At 40.9% G+C, this 12,425-nt stretch overlaps 2 protein-coding genes and 1 non-coding gene across 4 annotated transcripts in view; 1 reads left to right on the top strand and 2 right to left on the bottom strand.

Moving 5' to 3' along the window:
- The window catches only part of SH3D19 (SH3 domain containing 19), a 77,701-nt gene extending 71,039 nt beyond the window's left edge, over positions 1–6,662 (top strand). For both annotated transcript variants that reach the window (XM_042870599.1, XM_042870600.1), the window contains exons 16-20: positions 386–573; positions 829–866; positions 1,368–1,554; positions 2,095–2,192; positions 3,504–6,662. In XM_042870599.1, coding sequence (XP_042726533.1) covers positions 386–573; positions 829–866; positions 1,368–1,554; positions 2,095–2,192; positions 3,504–3,620 — 628 coding nt within the window. In that variant the 3' untranslated portion in view covers positions 3,621–6,662. The remainder of the gene's footprint in view (positions 1–385; positions 574–828; positions 867–1,367; positions 1,555–2,094; positions 2,193–3,503) is intronic.
- Positions 6,663–8,369: 1,707 nt separating this feature from the next.
- On the bottom strand, positions 8,370–11,579 carry RPS3A (ribosomal protein S3A). Its single transcript, XM_042870598.1, has 6 exons — positions 11,469–11,579; positions 10,990–11,093; positions 9,956–10,143; positions 9,586–9,794; positions 9,090–9,199; positions 8,370–8,532 (listed from the first exon to the last, which is right to left on the bottom strand). The coding sequence occupies exons 1-6, from the start codon at positions 11,528–11,530 to the stop codon at positions 8,411–8,413; spliced, it is 795 nt and encodes a 264-aa protein (XP_042726532.1). The 5' UTR covers positions 11,531–11,579; the 3' UTR covers positions 8,370–8,410.
- On the bottom strand, positions 8,771–8,841 carry LOC122180567. The gene has a single exon (XR_006179163.1). It is a non-coding gene; the product is annotated as a small nucleolar RNA SNORD73 (small nucleolar RNA).
- Positions 11,580–12,425: the final 846 nt, after the last annotated feature.

Here is a 12,425-nt window from a genome sequence, read left to right as displayed (position 1 = left end):
ATGTTTTTATCTTCAATGATTTATTTCTCCCCTCTGGGATGCTCTTAACAAAAGCATGACTTGGATATGGCAAAATTATAGAATGGGACATGTAGAAGTGATGTTTGTTGTTTGAAAGAATATGATCTTATGCAACAATACTGCAGCAGCCAAGAATTCAGATACAGACGCTACCTCCGTCTCCTTTAGACTCCCTACTCATCCTCCTCAGGAAGCAGAGATGATAAGTTGGTCAGAACTCCAATTTTCCTTATGTTCAATCTTAAGTGCATTCTTCGATCATTTTAGTAAAAGATACCAATGCATTCTTTGTGTAGCACTACCTGAATATTTTAGGCACAACAATATTAAATATACCAAGTAAGTTCCTGTATTGCTTGTGCAGAGGCCCAAGATGTGTAGCACGATTTGAATACATTGGAGATGAGCGAGACGAACTCAGTTTTTCAGAAGGTGAAACAATTATCCTTAAAGAATATATAAATGAAGAGTGGGCCAAAGGAGAGCTCAGAGGCACGTCTGGAATTTTTCCCTTGAACTTTGTGGAAGTAATTGAAGATCTGCCTGAAAAAGGTATGACCACATGAGCAAAAACGTTAAAGAATGTGGTTTTATACAATACGCATAGGTAGTTGTAAGAAGGATATAGAAGTCCAAAATAAGAATACACAGGAGAAGGGAGGTGGAAAGGAAGAGAAGATGGATGTGATGAGTCAAAAGGAATACTATTTTGAAGTTTCTCTTAATAATCACTTTGAATATCTAAAGTTGCTGATGTTATATTGAGTAGTCATTGCTACTATTCTGAAGTTGTTCTTTGCTACATAGGTACAGGAGGAGCACTGAAGAAAAAGGCCCTTCTTCAGGTAATACAATTTCATGGGGGGGGAGGGGGGGAGAGGGGCAGAAATTACACGGAGGTTTCATAGATGAGCATAGACTTTCTAATGTCAGATTAGCAGCACAACTTAAATGTAGTACGGTTCGCACAGTACATAATGGTGTGTGGGCACATCTGTAAGCCTTACAGTTGCTCTACCTCGATTGTTAATTTGCCGAAAGCTGTGAAATCAACTTTGTCCTTTCTGCTTAAGGCAATTCTTATTAGGTGTATCATAAGAATTGTGAAATGGTCCAACCCTAGCTTCTGCCATCACTGGTAAAAAGGAGTCCTTGTGAGCTTGGATGAAATTATATAATAATTGCTGAAATGCTTTGAAATGCTTTTTTGGTTTGTATCCGCAGTGACAGTAGTGCATAAGAGAAAATCAGGATGTGCAAATCTTGTACTCTTGTTTTGACCAACATCCATGGGCTTATTGCTGTTCCCTTTTGAAATAAACTTATTTCTTCTTTCATTTGAGTAGAACAACCGATGCTCAGTAGAGTGGTGTGAAGCACTTCATGATTTTACAGCAGAAACCAAAGATGACTTATCCTTTAGAAAGGGAGATTACATCCAAATACTGGAACAAGTAGATTCTGAGTGGTATAGAGGAAGACTGAATGAAAAGGAAGGGATTTTCCCAGCAGTTTTTGTTCAGACCTGCTCAGGTAGGTGCTCTGCTAGATGACAGCTCATTATTCCATGCAACAGTCATGACCAATTTCCGGGAGAACGTAGCTATTCCACTGCCTTAAAAACTGTGCACCAATAGAGACATCCTAGAGCTGAACTGAAGTGCTGAATTGGTTTCTGAAATAACTATGTATGTTGTTTTAGTCAGAGTGCAATTTGGAAAGTAAAAGTGTAATTTAAATACATGCAGAACACAATGCTACTGTATCTCCAACTAGAAAGTGGAAATGACAACTTTCCTTACATTTCCGCATTGGAGAGTTTAAGGAAGTGAACTTAATATTTAATTCTTCTAGAAGCGGAACCACAAGCATGTGTTAGTACTGTAAAATGAACTGGTAGCAGTAGAAATTTTTAGTCCAGCATGACAGTTTGCCATGTAGCAGTAGTAATAACATTTGGACACCTGATAACACACTAGTGGGGAGGAAACACCAGCATAACAGGAAGCTTGCCCAGAAACAAAGATATATTTTCCTCAAATCCAAATAACTCATCTATTGCATATTTTGCAGCCAGGGTAGAGACATCACAGTCTCTAGGAGGGAAGAAAAAAAAAGCCCAAGCTCTCTATGATTTTCATGGTGAAAATGAAGATGAGCTTTCCTTTAAAGTAAGTGCCCCCTTTTTTTTTTTTTTTTTGGTCCAATTTTTCAGCAGATCTTATGTTGCTAATGAATGCCTTTAAAAAAAAAAAAAAACCTAAAATAAGTTTGGAACATGAAACATCAGAACTCAGGTAATAGACATAATTATTAACGTATTTGATACAGAGCAGCTAAAAATGTTGGTCCTTACCATAGTCAAAATCTTCACCAAACACACTGAAAAGTTAGGAATCGTAGTCTTGCCCTGACTTCCCTAATCCAGTACGTATGACAAGACCAACACACCTCATTTTATAGTACATTCAGTTCTTGATCAGTTAATAAGGTCAAAGGGGCTTCCTTTTTGACTGGAAAGACAGCAACATGATGGTTTGATAATAGGGTGACAGCATTACAGCAGGGATTGCTCTAAGAGAGACCTATTACTGCAAAACCTTGAAGCTGATGTGAAAGTTTGGCAGCACGATCCTTAGTTGCCCTGTGAGCAAAAGGAGAAGGAAGTATATGCTGTATGCCTATATAATATGAAAAAGCACAAACAAATGGTATGTTTCAGTACATGAAAAAACATGACATTGAAGTAAATGTCCTCAAAAGCAAGTTTCTAAGAACCAACAGACTTTAGCATCAGGTCCAAGATTGCATTTATCAGCTGCAACACATTACTTTAGAAAGAGAAAATAATTAGTTTCTGCGTTACCAGCTTGCCTTATGGGATGGATGATGACTTAAAACAGAGAAGGGGAACTGAGGTACTGGTAGAAAGGCTAGAGCTCTGCCAGTACTTGGAATGAAGGGTATGGCACGGGAAGATGAAAGCAGGTCTAAAGATCAAACATGGAAGATAAAGCCACACTGACTTTAAAGGCCACAATGAGCTTCAACTGCATTCCTTTTTGAGAAAGTTTCCAAAGGAAAGGGCGAAGTTTACAAGTTGTAGAAAATACCGGGACTGAATTGAAAGAAAATATTTGAAGTGTTCGAAGAAGAAAAACCCTCATAGCAGAGCAGGAACACGCACAGTGAGCGAGGCAGCAGCCTGTAAGCCATCTCTGTAACACATCTACCTACCTGCAGGAAGTTATCCGGCAGCATTATTTTTTCCTCTCACAAACTGGTGGTTTTTCAACCCTTGACAAGTGTTTACACTAAGAGACAGTTAAGTAAATGTAGTTTCAAAGAAATCTAACAGGAGCGATCATCTCCTACTACCATTCTGTTTAATTGCTATTAATTTCTTCTGAATAACATCAACAGTGCATGGCCTATTACTACATGGAAAGATGTAATGGCTCCCGTTACTCCTTGTTTTACAGGCAGGAGATTTTATAACAGAGCTGGAATCTGTAGACGAGGATTGGATGAGTGGAGAGATACAAGGAAGATCTGGGATATTTCCCAAAAACTTCGTTCAAATTTTAAAAACACCATGAAGTGTTGCCTGTCCTTGTACTCCCTGTGTCTGGGAGAGAATGTTTTCACAAAGACATCAAGGTATTCTGACTATCTATGTTTTGCACTACTTATTCTGGACAGTCATATGAGTATCTTAAAGTCAAAAAAGATTTTAGTCCTTTGTGACCACGTACTTAGTCATGCTTCAGAAAAGCTCTGAGAGCAAATACATGGGCAATTTTTAGTGGTCTCCAACTAGGGAAATACTGTGGTGCAACACGATTTTAACTTAAATAGTATTCTGTTATGTTTACTATCTGGTATTACATTTATCATGCACACCCTCTACATAAAGTAAGCTTCTTTGAGCTTTTTAAGAACTGTTCAAAGTGATGTTTTTAATATATAATTCCAGCAGTCGGTATGTAGATCATGTTCAATATTCGGATTTCTTTACTGCTTGACTCCCACGTTAGCAGGATTCACTTATGAGTTAGATAACTTACAGTAGAAAAATGTCAAATTAAACTGGTAAGAGGAAAAACTCAAATCCTTGTGTAGTATTCTCCTGTTCTTAGCCCAAACAGATCAAAAAGGGAAATCAGAAAATATTTAAGTATTTTTCCTCTTAACTAATAGCACTTAAACTGGTTTGAACCATGTTAAATGTTTCTGCCCACCTCAAATATCTGCACCAGATAGAGCCTTAGTTTTCCTACTATTCCCTCTTTGTCAAGCACCACCCTACCCTTTCCCAGCAGGAGTTGTGATGGACAGCATTTACTCCATTTTCTCAGTTCTCTTCCCAGCACAGCTATACTATTTCAACAATTTGCTCCTCCACCCCCTTTTATTTCAGTGGAAAGCCTGTCTGCATTCAGTTTACATTTCATCTACTGCTCAAGCACTGGAACATACTTCAGCAACACTATTCCTATCTGTAACTTGAAGGATATTATGCAGCCTTGGTTTTGGCTTTCAGCAGGCACAGGGTTAGCTTTCAAGTTGTTAGCACGTACCAGCTATACCAAGCATCATTATAAATGGTCTGTCACAGCTTTAAGGATAAAATGTCTTGCAAGACGTTGCTTCAAAGAAGCTCAAACAAAATCATTTAGTAAAGCAGGAGTGTGACTTGAGCAACAGCAACTGACCTTGACGGAGGTAGCTGGACCTTCTGACAGTAAATGCCATTTTGTGACACTTTCTGACAGAGTTGTTAAATAAGTCTTGATTAGCAGATAACTTCAGACTGGAGGAGTAAAAAACTTCATTGCAGTGCTGACAATGTTCTATTACTTTTGTACCCTATAGGAAAAAGAAACATCAAGTTGTTATTATGAGTCATTACTTCAGAAGCATAGATATGACAATATAATACAAGGCCTTTCTCCCTTAAAGCTCTGGTTGTCAGAACGCTAGCAGCTGAGACATTGATGGAGAGTGTGGAAACTAGAACAATCATGACTCACCTTGAGATGGTTCAGCTTAGTTTTGTGTTGGCTTACAGTTATGTTGATAGGAGGTCCAAACGTGGCAACAAGTACCTACTGGTGCAAAAAGCTTTTCCCTCCCTCCCCTTCAGCAAACAGGCAATACAAGCTTCCAGTCAGAACTAAACTGAAGGGCTTCTTCCAGCAGCGAGCAGATCTTGGAGATTAGCAACACACTGGAGCTCATCTGAACCGTCCTCAGCACTGCTTTGCTCTGCAGAATTTATCGTTACACCACAGTAGTTGTGAAACTGACAGATAATAGCATGCTTTTTTCTCTAGAAGCTTCACTTTCTTCTAGAAGTGCTATACGCTTATGTGTCACCATCGCGCGCCTCGAGGATGAAGATCACACAAAGCTTTAATGAGCTACAAACTGGATTTTTAATTGCATTAGAGGGATTAACATGATAAAAACCATTACAGCATATGTGCTATCCTAGAAAGATAGAAACATCACATTCTGTACAGCTGTTATTGAGTTTTAACATCCCAACAAGCCTGTCCTGAACTCCTGTGGAATTCAACTTAAATTGAAGTCCACCTCCGAGGCAACTCTCTCCAACCTCTGCTACTTGGAGCTGCCCATGGCTCTTTATACAGATAAGCCAGCCCTTGCTTTCTGTAGGACTTAGGCAAAACAAATGAGAGATTCCTCCAATGCAATGAATACCTAAGAGAGATTTCTAACTTTTTGACTTAAACTGTGGGCCACCCTCTTGAAACTCGCTTCTTCCATTATGATCTCTACCAAGACAAATTCTCAATTTCTTATAAGCAGAACATGAGAAGAACAAAAAAAACCACTCCACCAAACACATTACCAGGCCTTCATAAAATATACAATCACTGTGGTGGGAGGAGGAGGCTTAAGTGTATAATTTTTACTTATTGTTTGCCTGGCAGTTTTTTAAGATTTTGATACAAGTCTCCAAGTAGAACTGAATTTTTATAATTTTTTTTTCAATTTCCTCTCCCACATTTTTATAGCTGTAATATTGACCAGTTGCTTTTCTATCTTCTACTGAATGTTTTAAGTCAGTGCCTGTTAGTAGGTAAGTTCACTCCTCTTACATTATTCATCTCCTCCCAATCTTGCTGGGAAGGAAAAGCAGCAGAGCCTTAAAAGTCTGGGCAAGGAGTGCCACCTACACGCTGTTTATGTTACTGCAGACAGCTAACCTATTAAAAGTTGTAGTTAGTGGCTTGCCTTACACAGAAGTGACTGTTAAAGACTTCATGCCTACTATCACCATGAAACTGCATACAGATGATAGAATTAAGGTGTACAGTACACTGCAGAAAAGGAAGAATGAAGTTGAACACCCTTCCTAACTGCAGTATAGTAGCAAGTTTCAGCTGTAACCCCAAAATTCAACCAGAGCCCCAAACATCAAGTGTAATAAGAAAAGCTTTGATAAGCAAAGCTTCTATTGTTTGCCCCACCTCTGGAACTATCTTCAGGAAGAGGACTTTGTTCTATGTGCAGATAACAGTGTCATAAATAAGTCTTTGTTAAGTCTAGTACATTTGTTATGGTACCTCTGTAAATTAAAAATGTATTTAACCAATAAATTTTTATAATTACGTTATGATTGCATTTTTATCATCCTACACTGTACAGAGCTAAGCCCTCCACTCAACGTGACGGGTACAGATCGTGTTCTGCTTCTATGTTTAACTCAACATTAAAAAAAACCCCAAAACCAGTATTTCTTCTCTTCAGCAACAGTGCAAGCCCCTCAGATAATCTTGATGGCTTCAACAATTAAGCCAAGCCTTTGCCTTTAGGTGTGCTTCACACTTCACACATGCAGAATTTATCAACTGCTGCCTGCAGCAACCACCCAGCACAGCAAGGGACACAACCATGGCAATGCTTGGTGACACAACTACTTGTCCTACTACATGTGAAGTGACTTTGCAAGTACAAATGTACCCACAGCCACTCTGTGATAATGTCAGCAGCCTACTGTTAATAAAGACAAAAAACAGCTGGATGGAATTGAAAAGCCAAGGCAAAACTAAACACTTTCAGGACTTGACTGTACACACATTGTACGTTGAAGAATCATGCCATCCACGATTAACTACCGAATTGAAAAAAAGTATTTTAACTTCCTTTCATAATCTTTGAACAAAAAAGCTTTGTCAGTTGACTAGTTTTAACCAGGCACTTCTGCATGAGTTCACACAAGCACTGTAGTGAGGAAAAGGAAAAAGTTGCTCAACACTTGCCTCTGTTCACTGCCTACCCAGTTCTGCACTGGGAGCTCTCCGGCAATTAAGATTGTAATTAAGACAGGAAAGTAATTGAATAACAGTGTGAAATCACATCATCTACAGCATATAAAAGAATTAGTGGAAGTCCTTACCCTATTGCTTGTTATTTGGTCCAAAACCAAGTTATTAACTGCAAAGATGTAAAAATTCTTAACCTTGAAAAACACAGCCCTCCTGATCACACCCAGTATCTTTATTGCAAGATGAACTTTTTCATTATTTTCCTCCAGTCCTTGTCCCAAGGGAATTCACAGCTAACAGGAAGAGCCACCAACACCTCAGCATCCTTCCAAAATAGGTGAAAGCAGTTCTTTCTCAGCTTTTAAGGAACAACTGTGCCAACAATTCAGTAGCAGATGTGTGGTTTTTACCCCTCCCATTATTTCTAAACAACATAAAAGCGTACCCCTTATCTTAGCCAGAAAAACACTTTCTTAAGCTGGAATACACAACAAAAAATGAGACGAGCTACCTGACGCAGGTAACATAGATGATCTGCCAAGTCATTTGAGTGGTTTTAGAACACAGACCATTGCCATTTTACAGTGAACACCTCCCACTGTTCTTAAGTTCCATGAGAGATCACACCAAATTCAGTTACGTGATAAACCCTGAAGATGCCTTCACAGGACAGAAATGCTGAAACAAAAGGTTTCCCTCTATTTACCGATGAGCTCTGTACAGTGCTTCCATCTGACACACTTCTCACCAATTAAATATAACCTTGAAACCCACCTTCAGTTTCTTCTGTGAGGACCAAAGTTTTTGGGGAAAAAAAACAACACAAATCTTAGTGTATTTTCTAATAACATCTTTCAAAAAAAGGACAGACCGTCATCTTCCACTTGTTTGCAACACCAGCCGGTAAAAAAAAAAAAAAAAAAAAAAAAAAAAAAAAGATCTCCAAAGCAATTATTTTCTCCTTTTCAGTTCAAACAGAGGTCTATCTTATTAAAAAAATACATCTGGTAGCAGTATCACCTAGTATCAATACATGCAACCAAACACTTGTTGTGTGTAATAAACCTTTTATTTTTGGTCAATTTGTGGTTTCAGACAGACTCTTGCACAGGCGGCTCGTATCCATCAGCTCGCTCTACTTTCGCACCTGCCTCATCCCCAGAAGGTTTTCCAGCACCACCACCTTCACCATGCAGTTCCATCAGCTTGCCCACTAAAAAGAAGTATTGCAAACAGTGAGATACACCTATTTTAAACAGCTCTGAAGTACTGAATTAATTACCATGTACAAATTAAACCACCAGCACATGTCATGTAGTAGGTATGGTCGACTCCATTGCAAAAAACTTGTGCAAGATGATGATGCTGACTAAGTGATGGAGTCCAACATAAGACAAGCAATGGAGTTACAGATACATATACTTCAATAACCTAGTGCCTAATCATATGGGAATGTCAGAAAATGGGAAAATTAAAATCATTTCGTGTCATCTGGGACCGAAACAATTTGTCATCATTCATTCCCAAACCAGAGCCCTTAAATATTCAGTTTCAGGCAAGAATTCAAGAAAAGCTTCAAACTGAGTAACCACTATGTGACTTCCCAGCCTGAAAGCCAAACATCTGACTAGAAGGACAAGCCTTCAACTACTACAGCCATGCAATCTTTTGATGCTGCTTTAATGTCTTTCCCCAAAAGCAGATATTTTCAAATGTCTTCCCTTCCCCCCCTCCCCTCAATCCCCTAGATGTGAGGAGTGATTGACTTACATTCAAACTTGGGCTTTTTCAGCATCTTAACCTTGCGGACATAGACATCATGAAGGGGGTAAATGGACTGACACGCCTTCTCTATGTCTTTGCCAATGCTGTCTGGGATCCTGTGCAGTCAAGAGAGCAGATTAACACTAAAATGTTAGAACTGTGCCTGCTTCCTAGTCAAGCAACACACACTTAAAATAATTAAGAATATATAACATTCAGGAGGAGTTTGCATCAGTTCAACAAGATCGCCAGAGTGAGGGTAAAGCGTTACCCTCAGTTACAGTTTTATTCTAGAGACTTCAATTTAAAAAATGTTTGGAAAGCCTGATTTAAATTAATGCAAACATGATGCAGAGACGAGCGTTCAAAGAAGCACACCAGCATTTCAGCACCAGAGACACACTTCACAATGGTCTCTGCCAAACAGAGAAGTGAAAGACCAGCCTTCAGTCAGTAACTGAAACAATTACACGGACTGTAAAAGAGAAAACCATCAGCTTACAGCTTATTGACAACTTCTTTTAAGTCATTGGTCTGGACCTCTCGGGTCATGATTTCCATCATCTTCTTGCGAATCTGCCGAACCTGCTGATGCTGGGCATAGGAAGTCTTGCGGATTTGGTTATTACGCTTCTTCGTAAAGCCCACACAGAAGAGGCGCAGTAGGTAACCATCGGTAGTTTTGACATCCACGTGGGCTTCAATCATCGTCTGCAAAAAAAAAACAGTTATGCCCATGAGAGGCTTCCCAAATGTGCACCCGACATTGGTTAATATCTGCCGATCCCATGGGAAACAGCTTTAAAACACACCGGCAGCCACTTCCTTTCCTAAAGAGGAAAGCAGCAACGCAGACCTTGTGGTTTACACACCTGCCACTTCTTGACCATGGAGCACATTTTGTCGCGGGTGAGGTCCATTCCATGGAAGTTGGTCAGACAATTTTTGCCCTGAACGTCCTCAGTTATCAGCTTAAATTTACGGAAGGCAACCTCATCATTCTGCAGATCAGCCAGACTCACTTCAAATACACGACCCTTCAATCCATCAGAGGCAATTTCTGTATTATTAAAAAAAAGATGCAATTTGTACTAATATTAGAAAGCTATTACTCAAATCTGATACCAAACTTCCATTTTGAAGAATAATAATGGAAAGACAAAGAATTGTTGTTGTATTCTCAACAAAGCAAGCAGAAGCAAATGAGTGCAATTATTTCACATCTTTGCTTAAAAATTACAAATTTTAACACTGCCTGACTCATAACTTAGTTTACGGTGACCCTTATTTTAATGGTATCACAGTAGGCAGTTGAAAATAACCACCTTCATAACTCGAAATGCAACCAAGAAAATATATGTAACTACTCCATGTACCTAATCCTCCAAAATTAACTGCATCTAAAGCACTGTGCCTTCCTAAAATAGGTTCCTTACCCTGAGATACGCAGCTCATTAAAGTTCACCCATTCAGCGATGCATCCTGATAATCACCTGTTAAGTTTGCAGTTCTGTCTTTCCAAAGACCTCCTACTTAATAACTTTGAATTTCAGCCATGACCAAGATGTCACTGTCTCGGTATGTCGCTCGGGGATCCAGAACAACTCCATAATAGTTGAACTTCTTATAGCTGCAGCTCATCAGGAACTCCAACCTTGTCTTCCTACCCATGGTTTGATAGACTTTTATAAAGAAGGACCATAACACATTAATTCCCCTCTAACTAGATTTTAACTGTCTACTTCAGAAAACTTGCTGTGATCAGGCAGTTAGGTTTTTTTTAATTCAGAACTCACATCTCGTACAAGAAAAACTGTCTGTCAGCAGTTCTATAACTACGTTTCATTTGGAATGCTAATATAGAACAAACACTTATCTTTGTACTGCAAAAAACCACAATACTCACTAGTTCCTTGAGTCCTGGTAACAAGAGTCTTCCCAATGTTTCTGATATTAAACATGGCTGGCGCTTTGACATCATACCAGTCCTTTTTGGAGAAAGGATCAACCCTTCATTTAAATAAAGCAAGAAAAAAAATTACTATTTTTCAACAGACCGAACTGGGCTGAAACAACTCCATCCCCAGACACTCCGTGAGATACAGATGCGAACCCCACACACTTCACAACCTCGCCCACCAAGGACACGGCGCAGCCCTCACTCGCCGGCCCCCACCTCACACCGAGCCGCTCCACGGGCTCCGCCGCAGCTCGAACCACGCGCGGGCCCAGGCCCGGCCGCCGCCATGACAGCAGCCATCCTCAGCTGCCTGCGCCCGGCCGCCACTATCCACCACCATCCGCCTCACATTCACGGCATGCTGCGGCCGCCGCGCGCCAGCCGACGTCCCCGCTTCCCCCCGCGTCCCGCCCCACCGCACTCACACTTTCTTCTTGGCGCCTTTCTTGCCGCCCTTAGTCAGCCGCTTGTTCTTGCCGACCGCCATAGTGCCACCGCGCCGCGGAAAAGGGAGAGCCGGCTCCTCGCGCGAGATTATACGAGAGCGGTGCTCCCGCGAGAACTTCGGCCGCAGCGGTCACGCGAGAACGGGGCCCCACCTGAGGCGAGGCTGCGCTCCGAGATGGACCGCAAGGGGCGGTTTGCTCTTTCAGACCGCCTCTGTGTGGGCTGCGGCCGTCCGCGCCCGTACGTCCCTCACGGCCTCGGCCAGCGCCCGGTGGGAGAATATCGGTGAATTGGGATGAAAAAGCCACAGAGAAGGTTTACAAACAATCGAGCTGATAACAATTAAAGAAAATCAGTAAAATCCAACAAGAACAATCTGCTGGGCCCTAGAGAAAGCTGTGCCTGTGAGGAGAAGGAAATGCTGTCACGTCCCACAGCTGTAAACCTACGCTGTGGAAGGGCTGGTTAGAACAAAAGGGGGCATTTGTAAACGGCGAACACAGACTTTGGAACAACTTTAAGACCATCACTTGCCCTCCCACCTCACAGCATTACTCAATGCTGAACGTACTTCCCCTGTCGGTGTGCTTTAGCTCAAGTAGTTGCTCGTTCCCAGGTGGGAGAAGCCGCGTACTTTGAGTCAAGCAGGAGGTCAGCCCGGATGATCGCGCTGCCCCCTCCGGTTTCATAGTGAATAAGCAACTGAAGTTGCAGCTCGGTGTGGTGCTTCTTACAGAGGGACAAATACTGCCATATGCTCTGTGTGCTTCGTTCAGAGATGCTTAAAACTATTCTTCCTGAGTGTGGCAGCACTTGAAAGAAAGCAAACCTAAAACAAAATTAAGCGTTGACATCATGTGATCCCAACACCCAGGCACCAGAAATCATTTCGTATAAAAGCGTTGCAAGCAAGTGCAATAATCTGTACTGTGAGA

This window comes from Lagopus leucura, unplaced genomic scaffold (assembly GCF_019238085.1).
Source record: "Lagopus leucura isolate 7727_CA_CO unplaced genomic scaffold, USGS_WTPT01 Super-Scaffold_100004, whole genome shotgun sequence".
Lineage (NCBI taxonomy): Eukaryota > Metazoa > Chordata > Aves > Galliformes > Phasianidae > Lagopus > Lagopus leucura.
Note: the sequence above shows the minus strand (reverse complement) of the source record. Positions and strands in the feature narration are given on the sequence as shown.

Coding starts and splice junctions, on each gene's coding strand:
- RPS3A (XM_042870598.1), bottom strand. CDS start 11,530: ATGGCGGTCGGCAAGAACAAGCGGCTGACTAAGGGCGGCAAGAAAGGC. Junction 9,795..9,955: donor CCATGGTCAAGAAGTGGCAG/GTGTGTAAACCA, acceptor TTTTTTTTGCAG/ACGATGATTGAAGCCCACGT. Junction 9,200..9,585: donor AAAGAAGTTGTCAATAAGCT/GTAAGCTGATGG, acceptor TTGACTGCACAG/GATCCCAGACAGCATTGGCA.